Source organism: Nelumbo nucifera, chromosome 6 (assembly GCF_055504915.1).
Source record: "Nelumbo nucifera cultivar China Antique chromosome 6, China Antique-T2T, whole genome shotgun sequence".
Classification (NCBI taxonomy): Eukaryota; Viridiplantae; Streptophyta; class Magnoliopsida; order Proteales; family Nelumbonaceae; genus Nelumbo; species Nelumbo nucifera.
In genome coordinates, this window is record NC_142654.1 from 62,613,975 (window position 1) to 62,628,520 (window position 14,546).

Below are 14,546 nucleotides of genomic sequence, written 5' to 3' on the forward strand. Positions count from 1 at the left end.
AGCCGCACTTCAAACGGCTTCCTGCTACCGCCACCTGCAACCGTCGTCACTAGCCGCAGAGACGGCTCCGACAAAAGGAACAGTGGCGGTTCTGTCCGGCCAGAGGAAATGACATCTGAACTGGCAGGAGTTCAGAAGTAATCATGCCCGATCTGACGGAAGCCTGGAAGTGAGTGTGCGAGGTGGTTATAAAAGGCTCCTACCCCCTGGGAACGAGGTATGCTAACTTTGCGCTATCTGGTTTATCTTGCCTTTGAAGGATTCTAACTTGAGCTTCGGAGCCCTTACGCCGGGTTCTCCTCGGAGCTTCTCTTCTCCTTCCGTTTCAGGTCCCTGTTACTCAGTTCAGAGGCAAGATCATTGACAACTAAGACCGGCCAGATTGTGCATCATCAGATATAAATATAAAATTGGTAGATTATTTGTTTTATTTATATTTATAAATATTAAATTTTAATATTATTCTATTTAATTTTATGTTGGAATTGTTTAATATAAAGATATGACATTTATTCAGATTATATGTTTACAATAAAGATAATAACAATAATTGTATTTCATTTATTATCATAAATTAAAAGATCGTTTAATGGCTTAAATTGCTAAGCATCTTAAGTTGCGAATGGGCTTGGGTTTGAATCGCACAAGATGCAAAATTTTTTAAGATGGAAGTTGCGCATGTATCTATTGATCACAAGTACATTAGGAGCATAATGTACTTGTCCAACAACTAACCAGCACATTAAGAGCATCTCTTATCATTCATGGGGAAATAGCACATTAGGAGCATAATGATTACTACCCGTCCAACAACTATCTACGATTATGGATAGAAGTGTAGGTGATTCGAGCTTGAGCTCAACCCAAACTCAGCTCAAATTTGACTATCTTGGGCCAATTATAAATAAATTGTTATTAAAAATTTTAAATAAAAGTATTTAAATAATATAAATAAAAAATATATTAACTTATATTAGAAATTAGAAATAAATAAATGTTGCAAAATATTGTAAAAAACATATTATAAATTTATTTATTTTTTAGGGTAATATAAAAACTTCCCTTAAAATTTCTGACAATCATAAAAACCTCCCCTATAGTTTCATTTCAACAAGCACCTCCCCTGAATTTTTTAGAAAATTGACAAATACCTTCCTTTCCTCACCTTTCCGGACAGAAAACGTTAGATTAATACACTAGTTTTTCTAAATACCCATTCTACCCTTTTATTAATGATTTTACGTACAAAATTACTAAAGTAACCCTATTTTAACTAACAAACACCCTTTCGATACATGTGCCCCATGCATTTGCACTTTCAGTCTTTTAGTTCTCTCCATTCACACGACGAAGACCTATTGGTTTGGGTCTCTCTCTCTAACACAACAGAGTCTCCACTCATTGCAATCTTCTATAGTGGGGAAGGAAAAAAAAAACATCTTTTCCCTGTGATTGAATGAAAAAGAACCAAATAAAAAATGAAAAGGAAAACTGCAGAGGAAAAAAATCTTGGTTTTTCTAGTCTTTTTTCCATATCTCTATTCCCTAACAGCTAGCCTAGTGGGAAAATGACCAGCAACTGACCCTGTTCTCCCAGGTTATAAAATCGTAGATCCTATTGTTGTATTACGTGTTTTATATTTAACAGAAAACCCCCACAATCACTTCAGTACAAACTACATAGTCACAGTATATCCATTCCTACAACACCATGGGCATTCCCGCTGTTTTTCTCTCTTTTTCTTAAATACCTAACTACAAGTATATAATCAAGATGAATTTGAACTCAGTTTCTTATTTTTGATAATTAAAATATTAATTCTGGATTGTTGTGACATGAGCTTTACTTGAAAACCAGAAGAGTTGGAAAACTCAGCTATAACTAAACATATTATCTTGGGTGTTGTTTTCAATGTCAGTCTTCAAAGAGTACACGCAAATGCAGTCTAATTTCTCCATGAAATAAAAATTGAATGTTGTTTCATAATTTTCTCTTTGACCCTCAAACAAGTTAGCTTTTAACTTTTCTGTTTTCGTTTTCCGGTTGCTCAGCCTCATACGTATGTTGTCAATCGTAAGAAGAGTCTAATCACTGTTAAGGGGTCCATGGCTATAATAAACACATCACAGGAAACTCAAAATATATATTACTGCATTTGCTCAACATTGGGCCTCTGCCACCGTAGAGAGAGAAGGGTTGAACGAGTGATCAAAAGAAGCAAAGCGATGTCATTAGTCGGGATGGATTGTGAGAAAGAAACGGAAAGGATGAAATGGCTGAAATTGTTTGTTTTGTTCTCACATGACAAATGGTGTCTGTAACTTCATTCAACCAGAGAGAGAGAGAGAGAGAGAGAGAGAGAGAAGATAAGCATTTTCAAACTGAAAGGGGGTTTTGGGCTTAGTCACCACCATTTGGATACACAAAACCAGCTTGCTGACGTCGCTTTGGATTGGTGAAGAATCATTCATTAATGACTGATGAAGCATCCTCTGGCATCATTAAGGCTCGGCAACAGCCTCCCATTTCTTAGAATTGCTACAACAGGCTACTTTGGAAAGGGAAGGGGGGGAAAGAACATATGATAATATGTATTGAGGCAGGAACATATGATAATATGTATTGAGAGATAATATGACACCGTAGGTTGTCGAAAGGTAAGGGAGGAAAAAAAGGCATCTGTCGAAGTTCTCAAAAGTATTAAGGGAGATAATTAATAAATTAAACTAGTAGAGTTCAAGGAACTCTAATGCCAATCATAGAAACTGGCACCACCAACAAAAAATTTGGAATTGATTGTAGGGCTTTACCCGAGAGGGAGCCCTTCCAGAAATTCTCGACGGCCAGGGCAGAACCCAGGCCGAAGAGGGGGTTTGGAAATAGTTTTCAACCAGCAATTGACGCGCCTCGGTTAATACCTCACTAGCTGCGTCATTGCCCCAAGCGCAAAGATGAATTTTCCATCTCCTCACCTTCCTCTTTTATAGCCCATCTCTCCTCATCCTCTCCTCCAAAATTTCCGATGTGGGACTCATATATTCTTCCTTTCTCCTTCCCCTTTGCTCATGTTTATACCGATCGAACCAATCTACTATCTACACCGGTCGTATATCCGTAATCCATATACATTAACAGCCCAAAAAATCATGATCATTGATTTGATTGTTTGAATATGAACGATGGATGATGAAATCCATAGCTTCCTCATCTTCTTCGCACTTGTATTCATCTCTTGATTCTCTTCTTTACTTCTGCTTGAAACCCAAAATCTGTAAATGCACCCACCGGAAATCTCCGTTTCTGTATAATTTAATACCCAATGAGAGAAGCATATACACGGATATTCTCCCTCCACATTCTCCCCGAATTTCTGCAGAGTTCACTCTAAATTCTGTTGTCCCACAGCTCCTTTCTGCGTTAAAATCTTCCTCTTCGGTCTTCGATTGCCAGGTAATCCATGCCCAACTTATCCAGTCTGGAAAATACAATTTTGGGTTTATCGGTGATCAATTGGTAGCGGCGTATGCCAAGTTTGATCGTGTGGTTGATGCACGGAATTTGTTTGATGAAATGCCAAACAAGGATTTGGTCTCCTGGAATTCTATGATTTCGGTGCTTTCCCGAAGAGGAGATCTGAGCGAGAGCTTGGATGTATTCCGTAGGATGAGATGGGAGATGGGTATCAAACCCAATGAGGTGACGCTTATCTCCGTTCTCCCAGCTTGTTCCGATATGCAAGCATTAGATGGAGGCAGGTATATTCATGGTTACACGGTCAAATTGGGTTTTGAATCTGAAGTTAAAGTTGTTAACTCTCTCATTAACATGTACGGGAAGTGTGGGGCTGTAGATGCAGCTTATCGATTGTTCGATGCCATGCCAACGAGGAATTTAGTTTCGTGGAATTCAATGGTCGCAATTTGCAGTCAATATGGGTTTGATGAGGGTCTTGAAATTTTTAATTTGATGAGAAGAGCGGGTATCGTGCCCGATCGAGCCACCATGGTGACCTTGCTTCATGTTTCTACAGATTTAGTCACAGTCACAGGAAAGCAAGCAAAATCCATTCATGGTTGTATTGTCAGCTGTGGATTGAATTTGGACGTGACTGTTGCAACCGCGCTCATAACTGTGTATGCAAAGTCGGGGAGCTTGGGTTCCTCTCATGAAGTATTCTGTGAGCTGAACAACCCAGACAGAATAGCTTGGACTGCCATGCTTGCAGGCTATGCCAAGCATGGTCATGGAAGAGATGCAGTCGACTTCTTTCATCTCATGATTAAAGAAGGTGAAGAGCCTGATCATGTCACCTTTACACATTTGTTGAATGCATGTAGTCATTCAGGACTTGTCAATGAGGGTAAGACATACTTTGAAGTTATGTCTAAAGTTTATGGAATCGAGCCAAGGATGGATCATTATTCATGCATGGTTGACCTCCTTGGTCGCTCTGGGCATTTGGAGGAAGCCTATGAGTTGATTGAGAGGATGCCATTCAAGCCGAATGCTGCTGTCTGGGGGGCTTTGCTGGGAGCCTGTAGGGTTCACCATAAGATTGAACTTGGGAAGGAAGTTGCTGAGAAGTTGTTTTCCCTTGAACCACTAGACCCCAGGAATTATATTATCCTATCAAATATGTATTCGGCATCCGGTTTGTGGACAGAAGCCTCGAAGGTTAGAATTTTGATGAAGCAAAGAGGTCTCAGAAAAAACTCAGGTTGCAGCTTTATTGAACATGGGAATAAGATCCATCGTTTTGCAGCGGGTGATTGGTCACACCCAGAATCAGATAGGATTTACAAGAAGCTAGAGGAACTTGTTGGGAGGATGCGTGAAGCTGGGTTTGTTTCCCAAACAGGATTTGTTCTGCATGATGTTGATGAGGAGGTGAAGGAGGATATGATCAATCAACATAGTGAGAAGCTAGCGATTGCATTTGGGCTTCTGGTGATGGGCACTGGGAGGCCTATTATGATTACCAAGAATCTTCGTATATGTGGTGATTGCCATAGTGCTGCAAAGTTCATTTCATTCATGGAGAAACATTCAATTATCATCCGAGATTCAAAGCGTTTCCACCATTTTGCTGATGGCTTCTGCTCTTGTGGTGACTATTGGTGATCCCTGACGTTATCAAACTGATTATGCACAAAGGATTAGTAATTGAATCACAAATATGGTTAAAAGTGAAAATTGGTTAGTTTTTGCTTTTTTAGCTGATTTGTTATGTATAACCCAACTTTCACAATTTCTGATGGATTTGGTTATGGGGATCCTCTTCATTTCGGACTCGGATCTGCTACCCACGAGCTGTTCCCAAATCTCTACCCACGAGGCATTACAGCTACACATTGTGAACAACTCCCTTGTCATTCATGGGAAGATGTTCACAACACCCAGTGGTGGTGCTTAGTGGGTAGGGATGTGGGAACAACTTGTGGGTAGTAGATCTCGATTGCTTCATTTCAACCCACCTTTGGATATTGTATAACACATTTCAGGGGGACTTATGGGGTGGGGACAGAGTAGGGTGCATGTGATGTCCACCCACCGATTAGGAATGGCAATAGGGCGGGTTTGGGGTGAGGCACCCCCTCCTTGTTCCTGCCTCGTAGTCAAGATACTTTTTCTCGTCCCCGGTGGTGGGGCAGGTTTGAGGCGAGGCATCCACTCCCCATTGGGGACAGGGAATCCCCGAATTTTCCCACTCCAAGGCAATTACTTAAAAAATATCTATTTTGCGACAATTTACACATAGGATGTAGGAATTTGGGGGCATTTTAGGAATTGAATTATAATACTTTAGGGGTATTTCAAAAATGGAATTATAGGATCCTAGGGTTTTAAGAATTTAGGGAAAAACTTAGAGATATTTTAAATATCAATATTAAACTTAGAGATATTTACTAATTTACCTTCGGGTTTAGGGCGAGTTTGGGGAATTATATTTAATACCCACCCGTGGTTCGAGGAAAAAAATATTTTCCCCATCTCCACTTTGTCCTTGTTTAGGGTTGGGGGAAAATCCACCCCGTTTAGGGCGGGGCCCGATCTTACGGGGAAATTTTCCATCCTACCATCGATCATACCAAAGAGGACCTATTTTACAGCTAGGTGCCATTAGGCACTACATTAGCTAAACAGTAAATAAATGCCTTGGTGTTGGGGGAAACATTAAAATGAAACTTCCCCTAAGAGTTGGCTCTTATAGAAATTCTGACAAATATTTATTTAATAAATATTTTACCATACAATATTTCAAAATAAATGTTGTCAACACCCAAATTTTGCTCGGTGCCTTCACCCTACTTCTTTGTATCCTCCTTTTAGACTTCAAAACTTAAGACTTTACAAAGCTAAAAATTCCTCTTTTGGCACAATCCGCAGGGTAAATGAAAACCTCGAGATTAACATCGACATCCAATCAAATATAGCCTACGGACTTAGGAAACTATAAATTAGTCACACATCCACCATTCATCACGCCAACTTCCTTTCTGACGGCCCTAATCCAACACATCCATCGTCTTAAGATCAATGGGATATAATTAACAAGCGAATCCCACTGCAAGTTTACAATGATCAAGCCCAAAAGCATTAAGATCCCATTCTGACGGCCCTACACTACTAGTATTAGAAAACCTAGACTAACCATTTCTTTCTTAGGTTAGAACCATCAACTTGACTCACCCCCTTAACCTGTGCCTACCCACCAAATTTCAGCTCAAAATTCCCTTGTTTGATCCACCACCAAGTCTAGATCCTATTAATTAGATCTTATTATCTATCACCTCAACTTCATTTAACCAATTAGACATCATCACTATGTTCAGAGACCCAAAAAACCCTTTAGTACGTCAAATTTTATAACTAAACTCCTCTATTTGATCGTTAAAATAATGAGATTCCATTTTAGGCTGCTTCGTTAATTGATAAACCATTAACCCAAACTAAATTTGTAAATCTACACCTCTGATCAAAGATCCATCATTTCCATTAGATTTAGGACATTCAAAAGTGCCTACCCACCAAATTTCAGCTCAAACTTCCCCCGTTTGATTCCATAGATCTTAATTTCAACAAATCTCATTGGTTAAAACTTATCATCCATCATCCCAACTTAATTTGTCCAATCAAATCTTACCACTGTGTTTGGAAACCCAAAAAACTCTAGCACGTAAATTTTTATGACCAAATTCCTCCATTTGATTATTAAAAAGTGGGATTCCATTTCGGATTGTCTCATTAACTGATAAACCATTGACTCAAACTAAATATGTCAATCTACACCTATGATTAAAGATCCATCACTTCCATCAGATTCAGGTCATTCAAAAGTGCCTACCCACCAAATTTCATTCCAAAATTCCCCTATTTGACCTTTCATTAAGCAAAAATTCTATTTCAGCAAATCTCGTTGATCTGAACTTGTTATCCATAGATCTCCATCATCCTGACCCTGTTTGGCCATTCATACCTCATCACCATGTTTGGAGACCGAAAAACCCCTAGCACATCAAATTTCATGACCTGATTTTTTTTTGTTTGACCGTTAAACTAGGAAGATGCCATTTTGGCGCACCAAATCAAATTGCCACCTCATCTGTCACAACTTGAAACCTCAAAAGGGTGATGGCTGATGTTAGACCCATTCTTAAGTCCAATGAAATTGAGCCTAATAGACCAAAAAAACCAAAGATACCCCCACTTAAAACTAAGAAAAGATAAAATCACTTTTAAAAGTTCATCAAATTTACATTTTATGACACTGACAGCCCCAAATATGAAATTGCCATGACAGGCACACCCCAAACTCCCATTGGACACACAAAACTTGTAAAAACCACCTCCAAATTGAAGATAATCTTTCACCAAAGAGGAAAGGTTGACTGATCACCTTTTTCCTTGAAAAACCTTTACCCATTTCCTTGAAAAAATCCTTTTGAAATCCAAACTCCTTGATGGAATGAATTTCAAAACTCTCCCCCCTCCTTTCTTTATAAATATTGATCCAACTCGAGCTCAAAAGGGAGAAAGGGAAAAAAAGGGGAGAAATCTAGAAAGATAGGAGAGATTTAGAAGGGAGAAAAAGGGAAAGGAGAAAAGAGCATTTCCCCAACCTCTGTAATGCTTCCATTTTACCTGAAATCCCAAAGTATTTGAAGATCAAGCCTCAAATCTGCTTCCCCTATTTCCCAGACTGAAGATTTAAAACCTAAAACACTTACCCCAACTCAACAGCTCATCCAAGCTTCATTTGAATTTTTTTTAGCTATTAGAAAACTCTTCTCAAGGTTGCACATGAGAAGTAAGTCTCTCATTCCACATTTTTTCTAAGTTTGAATTTGAAATCTCTGCTTTTAGTTTAGTTTTGGGTTTCTTGAAGTCCCAAAACCATGGACAACTTTCATTCCCAAATTCCTCTAGACTGAGAAAAAGAGGTAAAGAGGTCTTAGGGAAATCAGTACCTAAGACCTGATAATATCACCTCAAATCAATTCTGGGTGAAGTTGGGAGCGTTTTTGCCTAATTTTAGGAGCTCTAAGCAACCATTTTCATTATTGTTTTCCGTTAGAAATTAAGCCTAAACAATTCCCGCATTGGGCTGCTACGATAGCTTGGAGAGAGGAGTGCCTAATACCTTCCCTCTCCCAATCCTTCTAGATTTAGAATCTTTCGTCTGTGTGTCTTTTTCTATGGAGAAGGGAGTCACTATCAAAGACATAAATCGATTTTTTGAATCTAAAAACAAGGGCCCATTTTCTCTGAAAAATGGGTGGCGACTCCATTTCTTTGAGCCGGCCATGAGCTTCATAGGATTCACAAATGCCTATGTGGGAATGAACTGGTGCCATTTTTCTAATAAGCAATAATGGAACTAAACTCCATCTTAGTACATTGTTGTATTCACTTTTCATTGGGGTTGCATGTGGTCACAATTGCAAGAAATCTTTTCTCCTCTTTCTAAGGGACGCCAAATGACCATGCCTCCTCTTGTTTTTTTGTTCAATTCCTTATTCATGTTATTTTTGAGTGTTGGTTTTAATTGCTCCTAAGTGGTGACATCAAGAGAAGACGGAGATGCCAAGTCCTTTAGTAGAGACCGCAATTTTGACGGGGAGAGGAGTAGATTTGATGAAGTTGAAGTGCATCTGGTTGTTGTGCTCTATCCATGAAAGCAAGAGAATGGCTGAGGGGCATGTGGGTTCATGAGGCGACACAATGGGGACTAGCCCATCCCTATAACTAGTACCCTTGACCTTGGTGGTAATGGTATTTTATCCAAGTTTCTACTATAAGTTGGTAGAAAACTTACCAACCATCAATTACTTCTCATACCATATAAATTATTTATTAATAAAATAAATTAAAATGAATTTAATATTATATATCATAACAAATTAAATTAAAAATAACTAACATCAAATTTAAACTTATTAATTCCTAAGTAAAAATATAACATTCAAGATTTTAATATTGTACACATACTAGCATAAGCACATGCTCTACAACCATGGTATTTGAATTCAACTTTTATGACTTGCATAAAATTGAAGGCTAGGGGTGGATTCGAGCCGAGCCAATCCAAATAGTACCAGGCTCGAGTTTGGTTTGATCCAGAACCTTGAGCTTAAGCTCGGCTCGAGTAAAAAATTTATAAGCTCGAGCTTGGCTCGACTTGATCTCAATTTTGAGAAAAACTCGATTTTAAGAAAAAATAGTTTAATAAATTAAGAATTATAATAATTAATAATTATAATATTTTTATTATATATATATTATTTTTTATAATTTTGAGCCGGCTCGCGAGCCTCACGAGCTGAGCTCAAGTAGGTTCGAGCTCAGCTTGTTTAATAATCGAGCCAGTGAATTGGGCTCGAGCTCGAGCTCGGTTCTAATAGAGCCGAGCCGAGCTTGAGCAGCTCGTGAAAAGCTCGGCTCGTTGCCACCCCTACTGAAGGCAAATGTCTGATTTAATATTGTCACATTCCCTTACTCCAATTGTGATATCTCAACCCCTCTTTGCTTTAGCCTTCCTTGCTCTCTCAAGAACCCACATCACTAGTCTCCTGCCCCTCTCTCGTATGATACCTCATCATGCTTGACCTTCTTAATTCGTAAGAAATGTGACAGGTTAGGAACCCACTTCTTTCTCTTTATTTCCTTATCTTTTCCTTCATTTTATTTTAATTTTTGGAGAATACATGTAATTGTGTATAGGTAAATTTGTTGCATTCTCCTACTAAAACGGTCATGTATTTACTTTCAATGCATCTCTCTACAAATTAGGTGAAGTTTTGGATTTTGTTCCCATTTAGGGGGCATTCTTTTTTTGATTTTTTTGGGGGGGTGAAGTAGGTCAATGGGATTTTGGTTCCCATTGACCAAGAATCCCATGTTCTTTTTTCAGATTAATGTGGTGACCTGAGAAAGTTTATTTTCCTAGGTATCACTTACCTGCTTCTAGGTGGGTAAATTTTTCCAACACTTGAATGGGACAAAAATTCCCCTTTTAATAATAGTTTTTTATGACTAAAATGGTCATTTACTTTTTTTACTTGGGAAATATAAGAACATGGGTAAAAACACTTACTTGGGTAAATGTTTCCCAAGGAAAACTTACCTAGGTAATTGTATTTACCCAGATAAATAACTTACTGAAAAGTGAATGGGGCCTTGATGTAACTTTCCTATTTTATCCATTCTCCCGTAAATATAGTTTTCTCTGTGACCTCCAATTTTGTTTTTCTTCTTAGAGTTTATGCAGATCTAAAGTGGTTACAAGTTTGCCTCTTTAGGACTCTACTATATGATAGATCTTATATGAACTATCTCCTTTTTTTTTAATTTCTTTCTTTATGTATCTCTTTCACTTCTTTTTCTCTCATATTAAGAACAACAGTAACAGAGACACGTATTAGAAGAACAATAGCAATGCTCCAGTATAGGTTGCTCAATAATGCAACCTGTGTCCAAAGCGACCTGAAACCTTTGTGCAATCCAAAACAGGTGGCTCGATATTGCAACCTCCATCTATGTTAAGAAGGTACGTTTTCATTCCCCTTTCACTCAGTTTGTTTGTAAAATGCCAGTCATTTGTTTATTGAACAAAAGAGAACAAAGCAACCAAACTATTTTGACTCTAAGACCGTGTTTGGTTGCAGTGCAAACTTATTTGCACTAGTACAAATGCATGGAAGTGCAAATGTAAAAAATGCAAATTCTTGTTTAATTTTGTTTTGGATTTTATTTTATTTTGCTTCATGTTTTAATTTACTTCATTTGTACTGCAATCAAACAGAATAGGCTAAAATTTGAAACAAAAATAGGTCAGAATTTACAATTAAATCATTTGCACTGCCATGATTTTGCATCAGTGCAAATTTATTATTTGCATTGCAACCAAACACAGCCAAAGGAATGGAGAATTATAGACCGATGTTTGTGAAATGTTAAGATTGTGTTTGTTAATGAGTTTAGTTCAACACCCCTCAAGTGATTGTAACCGATCCTTTTAAAATATTCACCTTTGAATTTAAGCAACACATTAGCGTTTTACATTGTAAGAATTTTAAGGAATACATAGTATTGTTAATATGTGGTTACCATCTCCAAGAGAGAGAGAGATAGAGGATTATGGGAGGTTTATTGGTGACCATAGAATTCGCTATACCTATATCAAGTGAACAACAAATCTCCTTTTCGGGTTAAGGTCCCGTTTGATGATTAAGTGGTTGTTAAAAGAAGTACTTGTTGCACAAGTACATTTTAGAAATACTTATTTTAACAACCACTTAAGGTTGTTTGGTGACCAACTTGCCAAATCACTTATTATGTTTTTAATCACTTATTGGGGTGGGGATATTTTGTAAGCTACTTTCCCCATAAGTATATTGACACAAACGACAATTTTAGCTCTCACTCATACATCGGTTTTAGTCAAAATATTGCATTAAAAATAGTTTTAAAACAAAGACGAGGGAGGAGGATGGCTGACCTGAGTGTCGCTAGCGAGAGTACAGTGAGAATGCTTGAAATCGCCCCAAAAAACCAGATTTGGTAAAGAGGGTTTCAGGCATTTAAAATTTCAAAAAAAAAAACCCAAAATATTCAAGTATATATGTAGAAAAGAAGTCCAAACGTGAAACCAACTTGGTTGCTGACGAGTTTGTAGCTCGTTCAACGGCCACTGGTCGCTCCCAAGGAAGGTGCCGCCGTTGGTATGCTCAACCTTGTTCGAGTGAGGAAGAAGGGGGTTTAAGGAGAGACGGGGTATTCTGGGTATTTAAAAAAAATAAACAAGAACTTTTTAGTCCCAAAATTTTCACAGGTACACTTATTAACAAGTATTAAAAAAACAACTCTTAAGTGGCTTTTTTAATAAGTACTTCTTTATCAAATAAATACTTTTTCAGTACTTTTCCACTTAGTGTGTGGTCCCAACACTTTTATTAAGTACTTATAAAAAAAAAGTACTTGTTCGAAGTGAAATCAAACAGGCACTAAGAAGATGATATATATACGGGTCAGATTTATACTACAAACTGACCTAAATCTAACCCATATAATTTTGCTAATTTTATGATATGATTAATGATAGTTAATTATTATTTCACAATCATTAAGGAACAATTAGTTGCCATTTACATTAACATTAAATTTATTGAAATTTAATAATAATATTAATTTAACAGAAAATAATCCTAAATTAAAAAATAAAATTCATTTAATTAATTGTAAATTATAAGACTGCAACTTGGACCGGGTTAGCCCGAACCCAACCCTAACCCAATCCGAAAAAGTCGGGTTGAAATTATGAACCCGACTTTACTTCGGGTTGGGTTAGGGTTGACCCCTTGGGGAACCTGACTCTATAGTACATATCATATATAAATATATGTTGTACACATGATCATGCATTGATTTGTTTAGATTCATGATAGTTGTATAGTCACTACCACATATTATCATTTATTTCATTTAAGATAATCACTTCACTTAATCCTAATTGGAAATACTAAAACCTTGATAACATATTTTATGTTTTTCTGAATATTTTATTCTTTATCTCCTCTCTATTATTTGTCACCCATAGCTTGCTGCCCATAAAAGATCTATATAAGCCATCATAATAAACTATAGTCATTTCAAACACTTTTTTTTTCTGAATTTTGTATTTAAAGAACCAATAAAAACATCAACAAACAAATACTAATAAGGCATAGGATTAATATATGTAATGAAAGTTGAGTTAAGATCTAAGATTAAGAAGTTCGAAAAGATTTTTAGGGATGGGAAGAAGGTAGGGTTGGGCCCAACCCGAAGTTGACTTTGGGTTGGGTTAGGTTAGGGTTGGAGGAATTTAGTTAGGGTTAGGGTTAGGGTTGGGTAGGTCGGGTTGGGTTTGGGTTAGGGTTGGGGGTTTAGAACTTAGTGTTGGGTTAGGATTGGCCTCAAACCGACCTAACCCGGCCCGACTTGCAGCCCTAGTAAATTAGCATTAATTGAACTTGAAAATAATCTTAATTATAATTAATTAACAAAAAATTATTGATGAATAATAGTAAATTGATTTTTTTTATTTTTTATTTTTTGGCTCTCCTGTGACCCATCGTTTGATGCGTTGATTTTCTAATCCCTCTTAATTAGGGGTGCAACTTAGGCAGGTTCTACCCAAGCTTGACCCAACCCAACCTGAGTTTTTGCACAGGTCAGGCCTAAGTTTTCAGACTGCGAGTTGGGCCTAGGTAAGAAAAATTGGGACTAACCTAAACTTGGGTTGAGGGCCTCGGGTAGCCCAAGCTTAACTTGACCCAACTCAGGCCCGACCCAACTTGATCCCACCCAAAAAAATGCATACGCATGTGCATTATATTTATATAAAAATATATTTTTTTCTAATTAAATATATATAAACGTTTGTAAATGAATTCTGTACATATCGTTAATCAGTAGATACATAAATTCTTTCAAGCCTGACGAACTCACCCAAGCCTAACTAACTTGACCTGGCCCAGCTCAAGCCCAAGCACAACTTGAGTTGTGTTGGTGGCCTGCATCTGTAAATGGAATTTGTGCATATTTGGCATGGGTTGATCTTCAACCCGACCTAGCCTGCCCCAATTACACCCCTACCTACTCTTGATACAACCATGGAAATTGAACCCAGTAAACTTGATACAACCTAATCCTCTAACAATAATAAAATTAAAAATAAGAAAAATAAGTAAAAATAAATAATGCAATGTAAATTTATTTCATTATTTTAAATATCATTTTGGCTCCATTTGGAAAGAGTACAAATGTAAATATGTAGAGCGCAGAACCTTATATTTTGTATTATTTTATATGTATTTACACTATACATATTTGTATTTGTACTCCTTCCAAATGGAGCCTTAAGAATTGCTAAAATTAAACATTAACAAGTTTATGGTTAATTGGATTTAAACTTATTTGACCCAATTTGAGTTTTTTGCACATCTTATGTTTATATTTCGGGTTGTGGGCTGGGCTTGGATTAAAAAACTTGGGCTTCATGTAA

The 14,546-nt window shown here is 37.3% G+C and overlaps 1 protein-coding gene and 1 non-coding gene across 2 annotated transcripts; one reads left to right on the forward strand and one right to left on the reverse strand.

Annotated features, from left to right (window-relative positions):
• Positions 1 to 2,803: 2,803 nt before the first annotated feature.
• LOC148791114 (U4 spliceosomal RNA) lies at positions 2,804 to 2,954 on the reverse strand. Its single transcript, XR_016078022.1, has one exon. It is a non-coding gene; the product is annotated as a U4 spliceosomal RNA (small nuclear RNA).
• A 220-nt stretch (positions 2,955 to 3,174) lies between these two features.
• On the forward strand, positions 3,175 to 5,268 carry LOC104604331 (Tetratricopeptide repeat (TPR)-like superfamily protein). Its single transcript, XM_010268631.3, has one exon. It carries the CDS (start codon positions 3,185 to 3,187, stop codon positions 5,120 to 5,122), a length of 1,938 nt encoding a protein of 645 aa, XP_010266933.1. The 5' UTR covers positions 3,175 to 3,184; the 3' UTR covers positions 5,123 to 5,268.
• Positions 5,269 to 14,546: the final 9,278 nt, after the last annotated feature.

Coding starts and splice junctions, on each gene's coding strand:
- LOC104604331 (XM_010268631.3), top strand. CDS start 3,185: ATGATGAAATCCATAGCTTCCTCATCTTCTTCGCACTTGTATTCATCT.